Source organism: Eptatretus burgeri, chromosome 11 (assembly GCF_056783735.1).
Source record: "Eptatretus burgeri isolate ZD-2024b chromosome 11, Ebu_testis_v1, whole genome shotgun sequence".
NCBI lineage: Eukaryota > Metazoa > Chordata > Myxini > Myxiniformes > Myxinidae > Eptatretus > Eptatretus burgeri.
The window spans coordinates 88,698,028-88,714,966 of record NC_140971.1 but is presented as its reverse complement, the minus strand read 5'-3'; the positions used below and the strand labels follow the sequence as shown (position 1 = coordinate 88,714,966).

The 16,939-nt window shown below is 46.1% G+C and overlaps 1 protein-coding gene across 6 annotated transcripts in view; it reads right to left on the bottom strand.

Annotated features, from left to right (window-relative positions):
* TCF12 (transcription factor 12) overlaps window positions 1-16,939 on the bottom strand; it is a 359,298-nt gene that overhangs the window by 124,758 nt on the left and 217,601 nt on the right. For all 6 annotated transcript variants that reach the window (XM_085847283.1, XM_085847284.1, XM_085847281.1 and 3 more), the window contains 2 exons: window positions 6,554-6,689; window positions 5,622-5,671 (listed from right to left, as the gene is read on the bottom strand). In XM_085847283.1, coding sequence (XP_085703409.1) covers window positions 5,622-5,671; window positions 6,554-6,689 — 186 coding nt within the window. The remainder of the gene's footprint in view (window positions 1-5,621; window positions 5,672-6,553; window positions 6,690-16,939) is intronic.

Below are 16,939 nucleotides of genomic sequence, written 5' to 3'. Positions count from 1 at the left end.
GGTGTTCTGGGGGGAGGACATAAAGTTTGAAGGAGCCTCTGCCCAGAAACAGCTGCTTTAAGGCGGGCTGTGCGCGTCATTGTGATACAATGTCACAACAGTGAACCCGATGGAAACCCGACCTTCCCAAGAGGAGCGCGGCTCCTTGCTCGTCCTGGGAAGCAAAAAGGACGTGCTCTCGGCCGCGAACACGTGGTACGAAAACTCAACCGCCCTGAACTCCATCAGAAGTTCCAATTTGATCCTGCCCGATCCGGCTCTTTTCTTTCTCATCCGTTGTGCTGAATCCAAACTCGATGGATACCGAATAACAGAACGCCACACGTCAGGCAGAAATAAATAAAGGAGAAAGGGTCTCGTGTCATTCTTGTAATATTCCCATGCCATTCATTAAATCTCTCCATCTGCTTCTTGAAAAAGCATCCGAGTGAACTTGAACCATGGAAGTTTTCGACTCGACCCACCAAGTGCCAACAGGAATGGCAATCGAACAAAGATGGCGACTCCGTGTATTCGATTACAAGTTCATTCGCATTAAACTTTGCTCTAAATTCGGCCTTCTCAATCATATGACAACACACACGGGTACAAAAGGAGAATTTGAATGCTGTGTTTATAGGATTGGCAAAAATACAGTATATACAAAGATTGTTTAAGGATTAAAACGAATTCGTGATTTTTTTTTGCGCAAACCCACCCCGACCACGAACAGCTTCCCCTACACCCCATCCGTCCCACCGCCCCCAGCTCTCCAAGCCGATCAGGCTAAGGAGAGGGGCCTTACAAAGCAGCCTTTGTCATCCCCCCTCCTACCCCTGCCCCTCCTACCCCCCCCCCCCCCCGCGGCAGAACGAGGTCAGGTCTCTGTCGCGCGCCGGCTCCGTCCATCACTCGGACACCCTCGGGCGGGAATCAAGGAACGGCACAGACACCCGCCTTCGTAAGATTCAGTATCTACTCTCAGGCTCTGAGAAGCCTTTCCACCCTCCCAGAAAGACGCGGGTGGCCAGGAAAAGCAATGGGACAAGGAGAGGGGACGGAAGAAAGGAAGGAAAGGAACCCTTATCTAATCGCCCAAAGGTCGCCGCTTGGGGAACCGCTCAAACTGTTTCCCAAGTAAAGGCCGCTTTATGCGACTCCTCGCCAAGGAAAACTAGAATAAACAATTTGGAGATCTCCACAACCAAGGCTTCTTTTTTTTTTTTCTTTCTTTTATAAAAAGTCCAGGCTCATGGAAGAGAGAGTTGATGGAGGGTGAAGGTAACGATACACTGACGGTGGGACGCATGCACGGACGTCCCATGGACGCAACTTGGGGCTTGATATTACTATGTGTTCGTTCATAAGGTCAGTGCCCGACAGAAAATTTCACATTTCAATGTCAGGACAAACGAAAATCATAAAATTGCAATAAAATCAGGACCCAGGATGCTTTGCTGTCAAACTGACGTGTCAAACGTACAAGTACGGTACCACGTACACAGAAGACTGGAGGGAAACACTAGTCCGCACGAGGGCGCTGCCGCCTGTCTCAAAGGCCGAGGGAATGAAGTTTCCAAAGCAAGCTCCACGAGCTTGTACGCGAAAAGATCATTTTGAATGGGAGAGCTCGAGGAGCTAAAAAAATAAAAACACTTGGAGAAATCAAAAGCACATCACGATATCAAACATCACGGCACAGCACTACAGTACAATATTATAAATTGCAGGTATGACATCAAAATGAGTATAAAGCATCAATACAGGCTTCTCAGCAATGTTTTTGTGATCGACTGTTGAGGAAAGCAGCCAACAAAGAGCGAAGATGAAAGCAAGAGATCCTGCATTGCGAACCGGACGTGTGCTCCAACCTGATCGTGATCATATTGAAAAGCCTGGAATGAACGGGCCCACGCCAATTTGTAAACTTGGAGCACTTAGAATCTCAAACACCCAGAGCGTGGCCACAACCTAACGAAGGATCAAATTGCTCGAAACCACACGTGGAAAAGTTTGTCGCTCACGAATCTGGAATCTCACCAGGACCTCTTTAAATTATAAAACGAGTTGTCTGGTTGTTGAGTCGGCAAGCCGAGCAGAATTGCTCCAACTCTTGTGGGTTCAAGTCCCATGGTTGCTCAGCAAAAATCTCTGCACCCTGTGATGGAGTCAAGCGGTGACCTGTCCAGAATGGATTCTTATGTTACATAAATGTTCAGAAGTTGCCGTGAATACCCAGACAACCTTCCAAGAATCTGTGTCTCTCTTCAACTTGCCAGTATTAGTCAGGGCAGAAACTTGGCCGGGCAAGCAGCAACAACATGTCTACGCTTAGTGAAAGACACCGTGGGATCTTTACCATCCATCGACTAATACAAGCAGGAGGGACACCAAGATTAACGTCGATCCAAAGGACGGTGCACTTTGCGATGGAATGCCACGCCTGTGAAGCACCAATCCTACAGTTTAAAGTCGGATCGGTCATCAAACCCTGACTCGAGAGCTCAAAGATGAGTGTGTTACTAACTGCATCATCCTCTCGGAGTAGCACAGACCTACACCACCTTATAACAGGGGTACAGAGACACCAGCTGGAGGCTTCTACAACAGGAGATTCAATAAATCATTGTACCGTGGTGTGAGATGTCTGAAACTACACTTTATAGCTCAATAGTCTATTGCAATACAGAATGAATGAAGAAGTTACAGAAACCAGTGGACAGGTCAACCAGGAAGGAGGGTTTTTTTTAAGAGAGCACAATTTTATGGTTTGATGATCACGTTGTCGTTTTTGGTACGTGTATTGTAATTACAGGATGAAGTCATGAAAATGAAAGCTCATGAATCATTTCCCCTGAGGGACGACAGAATATGCTTCTCATAGATCTTCGATACATTTAGGAGAGGATAAAAGAACAAATGAATGGTGAGAATATAACCGAAGGTTACTCGCACGAAACACCGTCGGGTTTAAAAAGTGAAAAGCAAAATATTGAAGCCAAATTTTTTTTTTTTTTTTTTAAAACAACAACTAAAAACAGCAACAAGATCGATTGCAATACACAGTGGAATGTGGAGCAAGAGAGAGTACTAAAGAAAGGCACAGCAATAGCGAAGCACACAGGGCAGGGATAGAGGGAGAGGGAGAGCGAGAGAGACAGAAACAGAGAGAGATCTTGAAAACAAACGTACAGGTGTGTCCAGCAAAGCATGGTAAACCAGTACCGCGGAGGGGTACATGAAACCCCCTTACATTTCTCGATGGAGGAAGTGAAGGAAAGAAAGACAAGAGTTCACGTTAAACAAGTTTTGCGGGGAATAGAGATGGCACAGAAAATATCCAAATAGATACTAATAGAAAGGCAATACATTTCCTTAAGCCGTCCAACGCCGATGCTCTTCCATGCTGGCATGTCCACTTGCAGCTGTAAGAATTCTCAGATCGATCGAAGCCGTGATTCTCGTGTTATATCGCTCGTCTAATTGTATGACCACTTATCTGCTTGACCCGAAGTTTTCATTGTTTGCCTCCACCACCGAAGGTGGATGGAGGTTATGTTTTCACCCCTGTTTGGCAGACTGTGAGCAGAATATCTCAAAAAGTTACGGACGGATTCAGACGAAACTTGGTGAACACGCTGGGCGTCTGCCGAGGATGATAGATCCGATTTTGGTGAAGATCTTGATTGCGATACGAGAACTTTTTAATTTGTTTGTGTGTTTGTTTGCGAGCAGGACATTTCAAAAATGTCATGGACGAATTTGGATGAAACGTGGACATGTTGAGTGTGTGACAAGGGCATATTGATTCGATTTTGGAGAAGATCCGGATCTGGATGCTAGAATTTTTAAGGTGATTCTTCACCATTTAGAGATGGGCCAAATCGCACGATATCTCAAAAAGTTGCGGACGGATGATGACAAAACTTGGTGGATGAAGAGTTGGGTAGGTGACAATAACAAGGCGATTCGATTTTGGTTCAGGTACTGGCCCAGATCCGGCCTATCATTGGGCTCCAAAATATAAACTCTACAGCCTGGAGGAGGTATGCGCTCCACCGAGTGCCATTCTCATTTCATACTGTCACAATGCAACAATGTTGATCACCTCACCACTTGTGCGGCTTGTCCACAAGCCTCGATGCTCTCATACTCCATTGTTACAAATGCTGGATGGTGTAATCCTTTGAAAAATCTTGCCATATAACGTTTACAAACAGCAAATAGGTCCATGTGAGGCACGGATTACAGTGCAGTGGGAGGAGATCAAAAGGCTTTTGCAAACTGTCAATAACATGGTATTACCAGACGGTATGGCGAGCCATTTGACTCGCTCTCTGTGAACTTCAACAAAAATGCGTGAAATAGTTCAGCGTTCATTTGTTTAATTATGGCAACAATTGAGCTCTTTGGACTGTATCAGTCACAATTAATTCTCCATTAGGCTATGTTAAACAAGGCCCGGTGGCTTCGATAATGGACATGTGGCAAAATACAGTGGGATGTAACAGTAACAGCTGCCCCAGCTTCATACATATTAAGTACTTCTCTGTCCCTTATCCTCTGCACCCCCAACTGCTGCCCCTACAGCCACCCCCACCTCGGACAGCCCAAACCCCTTCTTGTTCAAGCCCTCACTTATCTTGCGCACACTGCCTACTCTCCTTTCTATCCTTCCACACCCACCACCATTGCATGCTGCCAAGGCCACTGTTTTCCTTCAGAATGTATGTATGTATGTATGTATGTATGTATGTAGGAACTTCCCCAAACCTGACCACAGTGTCCCCCTCCTTCTCCTCCTCCTCCTCCTCCTCCTCACTTCACCAAGCCATTATTCATATTAATGGTGGCCCAGCACGATTACTGGCCATTAATCTCTGTCTTCTCGCCTGTTCGTAGACACGATAACGAATTAAACATCAACCAACACCATCACCATGAGAGGCAAGCCGGAGAGGCCTGAAAAAGTCCCTCAAGGCCCGTCAGTCTGCGGCAGGTCATGGCAAAGGAGCCTACGCGTAAAGATAACTGGGTCCAAATCTCAGTACCATGATAGATAGAAAGCAGCCCATTGTAAAAACCCGTTTTGGCCCATCAAGATCAATCGCCACATGATGCAGAATGGATGCACAGCAAGTGGTGAGGCTTTGAGGAAATTAATGGATAGATCCCACCAAGCAACCTGTCAGTCCTCATTGCAAATCTCCGCTGCCTGTTGCTACACCAAAGTGGGTAAACCAAAGCTGCAGTGAACCCTCACATGGTTGCCAACACTTACCCACAACATTGTTTTGAATCTGTATTTATTCTATGGTACCTTCTGAAAATAATACGATATTCCATCTTAACACAAGACATGACAACGCAAATGGAAATGCAATAAGACCTCGTCAAAAACGTTGCGCTATATTCGATTACTCAGGTTTTGTCAGATTGTAGAACATTGAATAAAGCAAATGAGAAGCAAAGGACCATGTGTTGCTTTCAGAGGAAAGGACACTTCTGAAACAATCCCAAATTAGATGAATTACAACTTTGTAACTTCAGGCTGGACCGGAGGAAGGACAGCCGTATGTGTTGCACAACCAAAAATAACCTTGAGAAAAATCGTCTAATCAAATCAGAGGAAGAATACTCACCGACGATGGAAGGCCAGGAGGAACCTTCCTCACTTTCTTGCTTGAAACATCTGCCAAGGAAAGAAGTGCAAATCATATTGCTCTCCCAAGCAGGGATTTCTGTTAAAGTCACCGTGTCAATTACAACCAAAATGCAATTACCCTTAAGAGAACAGCACAATCTATTTGCGCCTAATGAGTGAACGCGAACTCAAGATGCACAGCAGCCGCCGAGGAACAGATGGCCGCATGTACTCCTGCCGTCCGACGTGTGGTGCGTGCACGTGCTCAGGTCCTCACCGATTTGGTTAAAAGGAGGGTTGCAAATACTTGTGTCTGATGCCATGACACGGTCGGTGAACCGATGGATACAATTATACGACTGTGGAAAAGTCAGATCAAAAGTTCTGCTGGGGGTATTTGTTGGCCACGAAGCACCGTCTTTGATCGACAAAAAAAGAAAAAACAACATTTGTTGGAAGAGAACCTTGGCCTTGCGCGATTCTTCGTGGTGTCGGAACCGACCAACACCAAATTAATTAGATCCTGTGGTCAAGAGCCTGAAGCGACTTGGAATGTGTGGAGGTCAGTATGTTATTTGTGTAGTGGCGCATTTTGCCCAAGCTTTCAATTAGCTGACTGGAGCATTAATCTACTTGAGAACCCTGATCTGGAATCAGAATCCATGGGGGCAATTCAATGAGATATTAAAGGAACTGTTATACCATTCTTTACCAGCACATTCTTAAACCGATAAACCAAACGGTTGACCAAAACGTGGTGTTTGAGGTTGGGTAAGCAGGAGGTATATGTGCAAAGCACTTCAAACACGACCAAGTGACAATAAGGATGTTACTGTGAGTGAAAGGAAAGAGATGGGAAAGAATGCCTTTTGTTTGACACCGTGATGTGAAGAGGAGAATGAAGGAAAGGTGTGTGAATAATGCGGGTACCCAGGCCTGGTGAGTCAGGCAAGCCTCTCCGTCGGGAATTGGCACTGGCAAATGGGTAGTAAAGTGAGTTCGCCTTGGCATGAGGAGACATAGGGCTGGAGCTTCCCATTGCCAATTCAGAGGCCAACAGAGGAGGCTGCAATAGGAAGCCATCAGAATGAGTATCAGCAGAGAAAGTTTCACCATCACATCGCATCCATTCACATAAAATGTTACAGCATCTGAAAGCAAAGAGCGAGCCGTTTGCACAATTTTTGACCACAATAAATAGGCACAAGTGGCTGTTGTAAAGTAAAGAGCATTGCTGGTCACGGCGTGAGAAACCACCTGCTCTCATTTTACAAACTGTGCCAAACGTAGCATCAGGGCCTGGAGCCCATATGGATGATGCACAGCTGCAAATGCCGAAAACAACGTTCCACCATTATTCACTCAGCAGCGTAGTTGTTCTGCACTTATTCACTCCAGCATTACGAGAAGCAAATGGTATGCATTCTATAAGTCCACAACGACGAGCGCATTACAATCATTCGGTGAAAAAAATTAAATGGGGAACAAAAAGAAAGTGATGAAAGAGAAAGCAGACAGTGGAGAAAAGGAGAAACAAAGACAGATGACGCGCACGCACGCACACACACACACACACACACACACACACACACACACACACACACACACACACACACACACACACACACACACACACACACACACACACACACACACACACACACACACACACACACACACACACACACACACACACACACACAACTGTGAGACCCCGTTCACTTTAATGGATTTGTATGGATTTGGTTTAAGATGAATTCAATATTCAATCTTTAATTACCTATAAAATGATTTTTTTTTTAAATCCATCAAGCGAGTCAAAAGTTACAAGTTTAAATGCACCGCGTTGACCATAAATGTGATTGTTAGTATTGACATCGCTGCCAGCCAATCAGAGTGCGTCTGTGAGCACATCTCCTCTCAATCAATCAGCGCGTGCATTGTTGTCTTGCTGCTCTGTGCGCCGCCATGTTGGTGATTGTGACGAAAGCAGAAAGTGTCAAGAAAAAGCATCAGTCTGGAGCTGCAATTGAAAGTGTTGAGGAGGATACAGTCGAGTGTTGGTACCACAACTGTTGGGTGTGAATTCAGTTTAACGGAGTCGTCCGCAACGACAACTGTAAAGAACAAAGAAAAAAAAATTAAAGTATCTAGTCACTAGATACTTTAATTGTATTTAGATTCTAATTCTTTTTAGATTTTTTTTTTTAGACTAGATTCTAGTCAGTCCACGACACCGGTAGGCGGTACAAAATTAACGAGATCTAGGAGCAGTTTAATGAAGAAGATGGAGAAACTTTTCTCCCTCTAGACTGAGACTATGCACCAGGCATTCTTGCAGACTGCAAGCAGAAGCTGGGGGTGCATCCTACGTGCTGACATTATAGATATCACCTTTATCTATTTGATCATATTCCCGGTGTTGGCTTAATGGTTAGGGTGGTGGGCTTTGGATCCTAGGGTCCTGAGTTCAAATCCCGCTCAGCTGTTGAATTAAAACCAGGTGGGGTTGACTCTGCCTGTCATCCTTCTGAGGTCGGCAAAGATGAGTGCCGGCATGCTGGTATTCTGTGTCGGAGTGGCGACCCTTCCAGGATTGTGCCCAATAGCCAAGGAGACTGCTTAGGCAGCACCAATGCTCTGCACAGAATGTGGTCCCAATGGATGGATGGATATTTGATGACGTGGATTGTGGTTACATTCTGCAAGCAGCTAAATTTATGAAGTAAATCAAGATTGAATGAGCTCTTTTTTTTTAAAAGAGGTTAGAGTTCGAGTAATTTTAAATGTAAATAGATCAAAAGATAACAAAACAAACTATTTTTTACATTCTAAAATCTAAAGGTTGTCGAGGCAATGCCAATTTTCAGAGTTTATGGTTCCAAGTCAAAGACAAACATGAAAGGGTGGATCTAGAATTTATAAACAAAAGTGGAAAATAAAAAACTAATCGTTACATTCTTGTAGCTACTCCAGCATTGCACATCGTTAACAATCGAGCCAATTTGAGCTGTCATCATGTCCAGTTAGCATCTTTCCTTTTTGATATGTTGATTGAATTTAGATTAGTAACAAACTAATAGAATTCATGTAAATTCATGTAAAAAAAAAAAACCTAAATTCTGTCTCTGAGCCTCTTCACCTGACTGTTCCAAGGGGGAAGGTCCAAGCAATCAAGCAAAGGCAGGTCCCACGTAAATGTCTCCTACCCTTTTTTTGGCCGTATCCCTCAGCGGTATATTTCACCATCAGAGGAACTTACCGATATGCATCTTACTGTTCTTGAAGAAAAGTTAACACTTGTACTTTCAACTCGGTCATTCACAAATTCTCCACTGGATCGTCGTACGTCACATCGAGAACATAACCTGAGGTCCTCAATGTCCTTTTTGGAGAGTTTGGGCTTTCTTCCTCGAGTGCTTATATTAACAACAACATCAATTTCAATTTTCCTCCTCAAAGTCTTGCACTCATAAAGTACCTGCTGAAACATGAAGTCAAGCTGCAATCATTCACATGGAATAGCTTTCATTATGTAGGACTTTGATTTCTCGATGTTTGTCATGTGATTTCCTTTCTGGGAGTGATATCATTCACCATACTACAATAATATTACCAACATACTTTGATCGTCTTTTTGGAGGTGTGGCACTTTTGGATTGCTCACAGAAGAACTGATCGCAGTGTTCTATATCAACATGTGACTGTGCAGTGAAGCATTTCATTTTCAAACACAAGGTCATTGTGCTCGTGGACTTGCTTCAGCCCGAGGGGGTGGTGGAGTGGATCAATAGTTCGTCCTACAGGTGCTCTTTATCAGAGGCGGATTAAGATATTTTTATGGCCCATGGCACAAAAAATATTTCAGCCCAAAACACCCTAAAAGGAAGACTCCACATTATTTTTGCCCATAAAGGAGGACTCCACGTTATTTTCGCCAATAAAGGAGGACTCCACGTTATTTTCGCCAATAAAGGAGGACTCCACGTTATTTTTGCCCATAAAGGAGGACTCCACGTTATTTTTGCCCATAAAGGAGGACTCCACGTTATTTTCGCCAATAAAGGAGGACTCCACGTTATTTTCGCCAATAAAGGAGGACTCCACGTTATTTTTGCCCATAAAGGAGGACTCCACGTTATTTTTGCCCATAAAGGAGGACTCCACGTTATTTTCACACTCGCTTAACCAATGACGCTTTGGACTTGACTGCAAAACATTCAGAAGAATTTCAATGTTTTATTGCCTTTTCTCACCCTTCGGAAAAAAAATACCATGCCAAGGTGTTCCATTACCAATCAGCTTGCTATCGCCTGCAAAGCTCGCCGTTCTTTATCAACCGTCTCATTGGAGGGCTTGCTTGAGTGCTTAAGCCACTTGGCGAGCGCTCTACATGCTGAATGGTAATGGAACACAGCCTAGCAGTTGAAGGGGTATGTTCAGTTACCAACTTTATATTTTATTATTTTTTGTACACATCGATGAGGCTCAAGGAAGAGCTAAAAGTTTCTTGTAGAGCGCTCACCAAGTGGCACTCAAGTAAGCAGTCCAACGAAACTGTTGACAAGGACCGGCTGCCCTAGCAGTTAAGGAACTATGGGAAGGGTTCGAAACAGCATTAGCACTTACTTTGTGGAAGTCTTCTTGGGTTGCTTGAAACAGCTACTTTGGCTAGAGGAGTGTGGGAGGAGGGTCAATCATTATAATTCTCTCCGACTCTCTGGAAAATGCTCTTTATCTCTTTGCTGATGACTCCACCCTCTGCCGTACCATCGGTCATCCCTCAGACCGGCAAGCAGCAGCTTCTTCGCTCACTGAAGATCTGGATAAAATCAAAAACTGGTCCAACACGTGGAACATGTCTTTCAATTCGGACAAATCTCACACTTTCACTGTCTCTCAGAAAGGACCATTTGGAACCCCCCCCCCACCCTCCCCCCATCCACTTTCTCAACAATCCTCTGGAAGAAGTCCTTTCTTTCAAGCTTCTGGGTCCACTATCTGTCATGACCTTTCCTGGGAAAGCCACATTTCAAACCTCACCTCCAAAGCCAGTAGCCGACTGGGAATCCTCCATCGTGCAAAGTCCTTCCTCAGCCCACCTGAACTCCTGACCACTTACAAAGCTTTCGTCCGCAGCTTGATGGAGTACTGCTCTCCCCTCTGGGCTGGTGCTCCTGTCTCCCACCTTTCTCGGCTTCACGCTGTGCAAACCAAGGCATTTAGGATCATTGGTATCTCCCGCGATGAGGCTGAGTCTTTGGGCTTCTCACTCTCTCACCGCAGGCTGATCGGTGATCTTATTGTCTTCTACCGTCTCCTCTCCGGTCTCGCCCCCCACCCCCCCCCCCCGGCCTGCTGTGTCTGCAATTTGTCTCCACCATATTTCCGCAGGGCACTCAAGTACAAACCATCGCTTCACTGACAGGAGCATTAAGGGGAGGAGGTGGAGAAGGAGGGATAGGGGTGGGGGAAAGAGAGGGATAGGGGAAGGAGAGAGAGGGATAGGGGAGGGAGAGAGAGGGGGATAGGGGAGGGAGAGAGAGGGGGATAGGGGAGGGAGAGAGATGGATAGGGGAGGGAGAAAGGGATAGGGGAGGGAGAGAGATGGATAGGGGAGGGAGAGAGATGGATAGGGGAGGGAGAGAGAGGGGGATAGGGGAGGGAGAGAGAGGGATAAGGGCGGGAGAGAGGGGGACAGGGGTGGGAGAGAGGGGAACAGGGGGTGGGAGAGAGAGGGATAAGGGCGGGAGAGAGGGGGACAGGGGTGGGAGAGAGGGGAACAGGGGGTGGGAGAGAGAGGGACGGGGTGTGAGAAAGAGAGAGGGACGGGTGGGAGAGAGAGAGAGAGAGAGAGAGAGAGAGAGAGAGAGAGAGACAGAGAGAGAGAGAGAGAGAGAGAGAGAGAGAGAGAGAGAGGGAGGGAGAGGGGTGGGAGAAAGCGTGAGAGGGGAGAGAGCAAGAGGGATGAGACTGAGAGCAGAAAGAGAGAGAGTGATATGAGTAGGAGGGAGAGGGTGGGAGAGTGATTGAGGGGTGGGGGAGGGGAGAGACAGAAAGATGGGAGGAGGGAGAGATGCGAGTAGGGAGAGAGGGGAGGAAGGAGGGGGGATTCCGGCAGATGTGATGTCTGGTTTGACGGCACACACATTGATGAATCACCCTGCCTGTGAAACAGCAGGATGATAGTTTATAGCTGGGTCAGGATTCAAGTCAGGGTGGGAGAGAGGGGACAGGGGTGAGAGAGAGGGGCAGGGGTGGGAGAGAGGGGGACAGGGGTGGGAGAGAGGGGGACAGGGGTGGAAGAGAGAGGGACAGGGGTGGGAGAGAGAGGGACAGGGGTGGGAGAGAGAGGGACAGGGGTGGGATAGGATGGGAGAGAGAGGGATAGGGGTGTGGGAGAGTGGGGCAGGGGTGGGAGAGAGAGGGACAGGGGTGACAGAGAGAGAGGGAGAGGGGAGGAGGAAGATGGAGGGGAGAGTGCAGAGGGGGAGAGGGAAAGAAGAGAGGGGGGGATTCCGGCAGATGAGATGCCCAGTTTAACGTCCATCTGAGAGACGTTGATGAATCACCCTGCTTGTGAAACACTGGGATGAAAGTTTATAGCTGAGTCGGGATTTGAACCCAGGCGAGACAGCTTAGAGTGAGCATGTGTACCCATTGGCAATCCTGCCGTGATCTGGCGATTTATTGCTTTATAAAAACTGAATTGATCTGAGCAGCAGTTCAGACTGACATATATATATATATATATATATATATATATATATATATATATATATATATATATATATATATATATATATATATATATATATATAAAAGCTTTAATTTGTCCAATTCGCACATTCTTTGACAGCTCTTCCTTTTCTTGACCTCCGGAGAGTTGTATGGTCGTGGAGGGAGTTTGGCAGGAGGATAGCGTGATGGGAGGGGAAGGGAAGGCAGCGTCAGGGGAGTGAAGGGAAGGCAGCGTCATGAGGGGAGGGAAGGGATGGCAGCATCGTGAGGGGAAGGAAGGGAAGGCAGCGTCATGAGGGGGGGAAGGTAGCATCGTGAATGGGAGGGAAGGAAAGGTAGCGTCGTGAGGGGAGGGAAGGGAAGGCAGCGTCGTGAGGGGAGGGAAGGCAGCGTCATTAGGGGAGGGAAGGGAAGGCAGCAGCATGAGGGGAAGGGAGGGGAAGGCAGCCTGAGGGGAAGGCAACATGAGCGGAATGGAGGGAAAGCAGCATAAGTGGAAAGCAAAGGGAAGGGTGATAAAATGTGCCCAAACAGCAACATTTTCTTTCTAACTGCCGGGTTCGATATAAAACCGGGTGGGAGCATTTAAAACCCATGCTATCTATTCAGCAAATTCAAATTGAAAGCATCAGTCCCCTTAACAGAGAGGGAGGAGTGGAGGAGCAGGGGGAGAGAGGAAGAGAGTGAGGGATGGGGTGGGAGGGAGAGGGACAGGGGTGGGAGAAAGTGTGAGAGGGGAGAGAGCAAGAGGGATGAGACTGAGAGTAGAGAGAAAGAGAGTGATATGAGTAGGAGGGAGAGGGTGGGAGAGTGATTGAGGGGTGGGGGAGGGGAGAGAGGGGAGGGGAGAGTGAGGAGGGGAGGAAGGGTGGGGGGGGGATTCTGACAGATGTGATGTCTGGTTTGACAGCACACACATTGATGAATCACCCTGCCTGTGAAACACCAGGATGATAGTTTATAGCTGGGTTTGGATTCAAACCCAGGCGAGACAGCTTAAAGCAAGCATGTGTACCTCATGGCAATCCTGCCATGATGTGAACGAAACGTTTCAATTATTTTTACATGTATTTATCTCTGCTGATGTGGGGGGAGATATCATGAAGAAAGATAAAACGAAAAGGGAAAACATGGTGTAAAATAAAATTGCACATTTTCAGCGAGCCAGCCATCACCGCATACAGGGTCAATGGAAGCAAGAGGCCCCTGAACATTGTTCAAGTCGACCGATATACAGTATTCAGTAACAGTGCAAATATTGTAGAGTGCTCGCGAAGTAGCTTAAGCACTCTAACAAAATGGTTGATAAGGAACAGCTGGTTTGAGAAGCGATTGCCGAGCCATCATATTAAAAACAAGCACATCCTGGAGACACCCGAAATGTGAAATATGCCCGAATTAGACAAATGAACATGTTTTATTGTAATGTAAATAGAGCAAATGGAAATAGTCACAGTCAACGTGTGGCCCGAAATGGAGTTCTTTCATCCCCTCTTCCTGTCCAGGCTTGGGTTCCTCAAGGTAGCGTTCTCGGCCCTGTTCTTTTTCTGGTTTTCATCAATGATCTCTCCGACTATCTGGAAAATCCTCTTTATCTCTTTTCTGGTGACTCCACCCTCTGCCGTACCATCTGTCATCCCTTGGATCGGCAAGCAGCAGCATCTTCAATCTCCACAGATCTGGATAAAATCACAAACTGGTTCAACACGTGGAAGATGTCTTTCAACCCTGACAAATCTCACACTCTCACGATGTTTCTTTGAAAGGACCATCTGGAAACCCCTCATCTACTTTCTCAACAATTCTCTTCAAGAAGTCCTTTCATTCAAACTTTTGTGCCTCACTATCTACCATGATCTTTCCTGGGAAAGCCACATCTTCAAGCTGGCCTCCAAAGCCAGTCACCGATTGGGCATCCTCCATCGTGCAAAGTCCGTCCTCAGCCCACCTGAGCTCCTGACCATGTACAAAGCTTTCATCCGCAGCTTGATGGAGTACTGCTCTCCCCTCTCGACTGGTGCTCCTGCCTCTCACCTTTCCCGGATTCACACTGTAGAAACCAAGGCATTTAAGATCATTGGTATCTCCCATGATGAAGCTGAGTTTTTGGGTCTCACACTCTCTCACTGTAGACAGGTCGGTGGTCGTTCTGTCTTCTACCGTCTCCTCTCCAGCCTCACCCCCCCTCCCTCCGCTCTGTCTGCTATCTGTCCCACCCATATTTCCGCAGGGTGCTCAAAGTCCGCCAGTAACCTCCTTCTAGTTAAACTACCAAAATCAAGAATCACTGCTCAACTTCATTTTTTCATTCCTCTTTTTTCCCGCCTTTGGAACAAACTCCGACACTATTCAATCCCATTCTTCCCTCTAGGTCTTCAAAATAGCTGTTCACCACCATCTCTTATCTTCCCCCCATCCAAAACCATGATCTTTTCTACCCCCATTAATCCATCCCAAACCCACCTTCAAATTCCATGCTTTCCTTTCTGAAAGACCTTGTTTATCCTATTTGCTCGCCCCATCCCTCTCCCTTACACAGATCTCCTGATGTCTCTGTTCCCCACTGTTTTGTGCTTCCCTCTCCCACCCTTCTTATCTCCTGCTCCCCTTGTTATATGTTCTGTGTGTTGGCTCTTATACGAGCCTTGACATTGTACATAAAAAACAACAAAAAATACATTCGGAACTGCGACTAAGTTCAATTCTGGAGCTTAAATTTTGTAATTCAGCTGAATTTAAGACATTCTCGAGGTTATGGCATGTGTGGAAATTAAATAAAGCCACAAACACTGACATCTCCGGGCGTTTATCAGCATTGCAATGTATCCAGCGATTTGTCGGTATTCGATAATATGAGCGAGGAAAGTGAAGAATTAAAAAACTTTATCATTAAGAAATTGTTGCAGCCTGTTCCAAGTCAAGGCATGGTTGGTTAAGCAGGACCAATAAAAAAAATGACGAATTAAGACCCAAGCGAGGTAACGGTCGATGTGACTTGAGGTAGGGCTGAGGATGTGCCTGCTCAAGGAAATAGTTAAATAAGGCCGTTAATTATCTTCAAAAAGAGTATTTTAATTACCAAACACACAATTTTCACTCATGCACTCCCTTGGAGTTCCCTTCGTATGCATTCAAAGTTTCAGGCCATGAGGTTTCATGGTTTTGGAGTTATGGAGGAGACACACACTGACTGACTGACTGATGCACAATGACATTTATTAGTATAGATAGATATGCCTTTGTGACATCTAAAGGCAGTGAGTGCTCCATCTACCGGAAGTGAGCGCTGAAAATGCACATACAGCACATGCTCAAGAGGCCTCGTTTACATTCATACGTAATTTTGAAAGTTCCATATTGGTCCAGGGGTTTGGAAATGTTCAAGGAACAAACTTGTTATGGGTGTAGTTGGTTGTTATCTCCATATACGCATTCCAGAAGGTGTAACAGAGTCCTCGCAGGTCTTGAAGTATCTACTTCGGTAAGGGTGTCACATTTCAAGGACCAAGGTGTGTGTGTGTGTGTGTGTGTGTGTGTGTGTGTGTGTGTGTGTGTGTGTGTGTGTGTGTGTGTGTGTGTGTGTGTGATTTATGCGGAGGCTAAACAAGAATAAGTGGAGATCAAGGAGGAGATTAAAGAGTAAGAAGAAGGAGAAGGGAAGAACACCGGGCATTGACGAGGTGCTTTCAGTGATGCTCATTGGAGCAGGATAAATTGGAGTCAGTTGGACGAAATGGCTGTTGAATACATGTAGGTGAGAGGGCTGGATTCCAGAGGATTGGATGACAGGGCCAAGTTTTCCAATATGGAGGATTCATGATCTGTGGAGCTGGTTCAGAGGCATTTCACTCCCAAGTCGTGTCATGAAGGTACTGGAGAGGATTTTGGATGGGAGTATATGGACGAGTGTGGAGATGGAGATGGGTGGAGAACAACAGTAGTTTAGAAAGGGTAGAGGGATGACAGATGGAATATTCATGCTGAGAAAGTTGGTGGAGAAGAGGTTGGAGATGCAAGATGAAATGGCATCAGGATTTGTGGATCTTGAGAAGATCTATGACACTATCCCGAGAGAGATGGTGATGGGAATATTAGGATGGGTGGGAGTGCCGGAAGAAGAAGGAAGGTTGGTGGAAGGTATGTATGAGGGAACGAAGGGCAGAGTTTTGGTTGGTCCTAGGTGGCCGGAGGAGTTTAAGTTGAACATCGTGTTGAGGCAGAGAAGTTCTCTCAGGTCATTCATGCTTGTCATGGTGATGGAGATGGTAAGCAGGAAGGATATTTTGGGGAAGATGTTATATGTGCACGACCTGGCTGTTGTAGAGTAAGTTGGAGATGCAGGAGGTACTGATGGAGTGGAGGGAGAAACATGGAATTCTGGAAACGTAGATGGAGGATGAGTTTGGAGAAAACAGAGGTAATGTGTGTCCGGCAGCAGAGAAAGGAAAAATTAACATCAGCTTAGAGGGAAAGGAGATCAGGTGGGGAAATAAGTTTGAGTATCTGGAGGGAACAGTGTAGTTCGGAGACAGAGGTGCGGAGAGGAGGATACAGATGGGATGTGTGTGTGTGTGT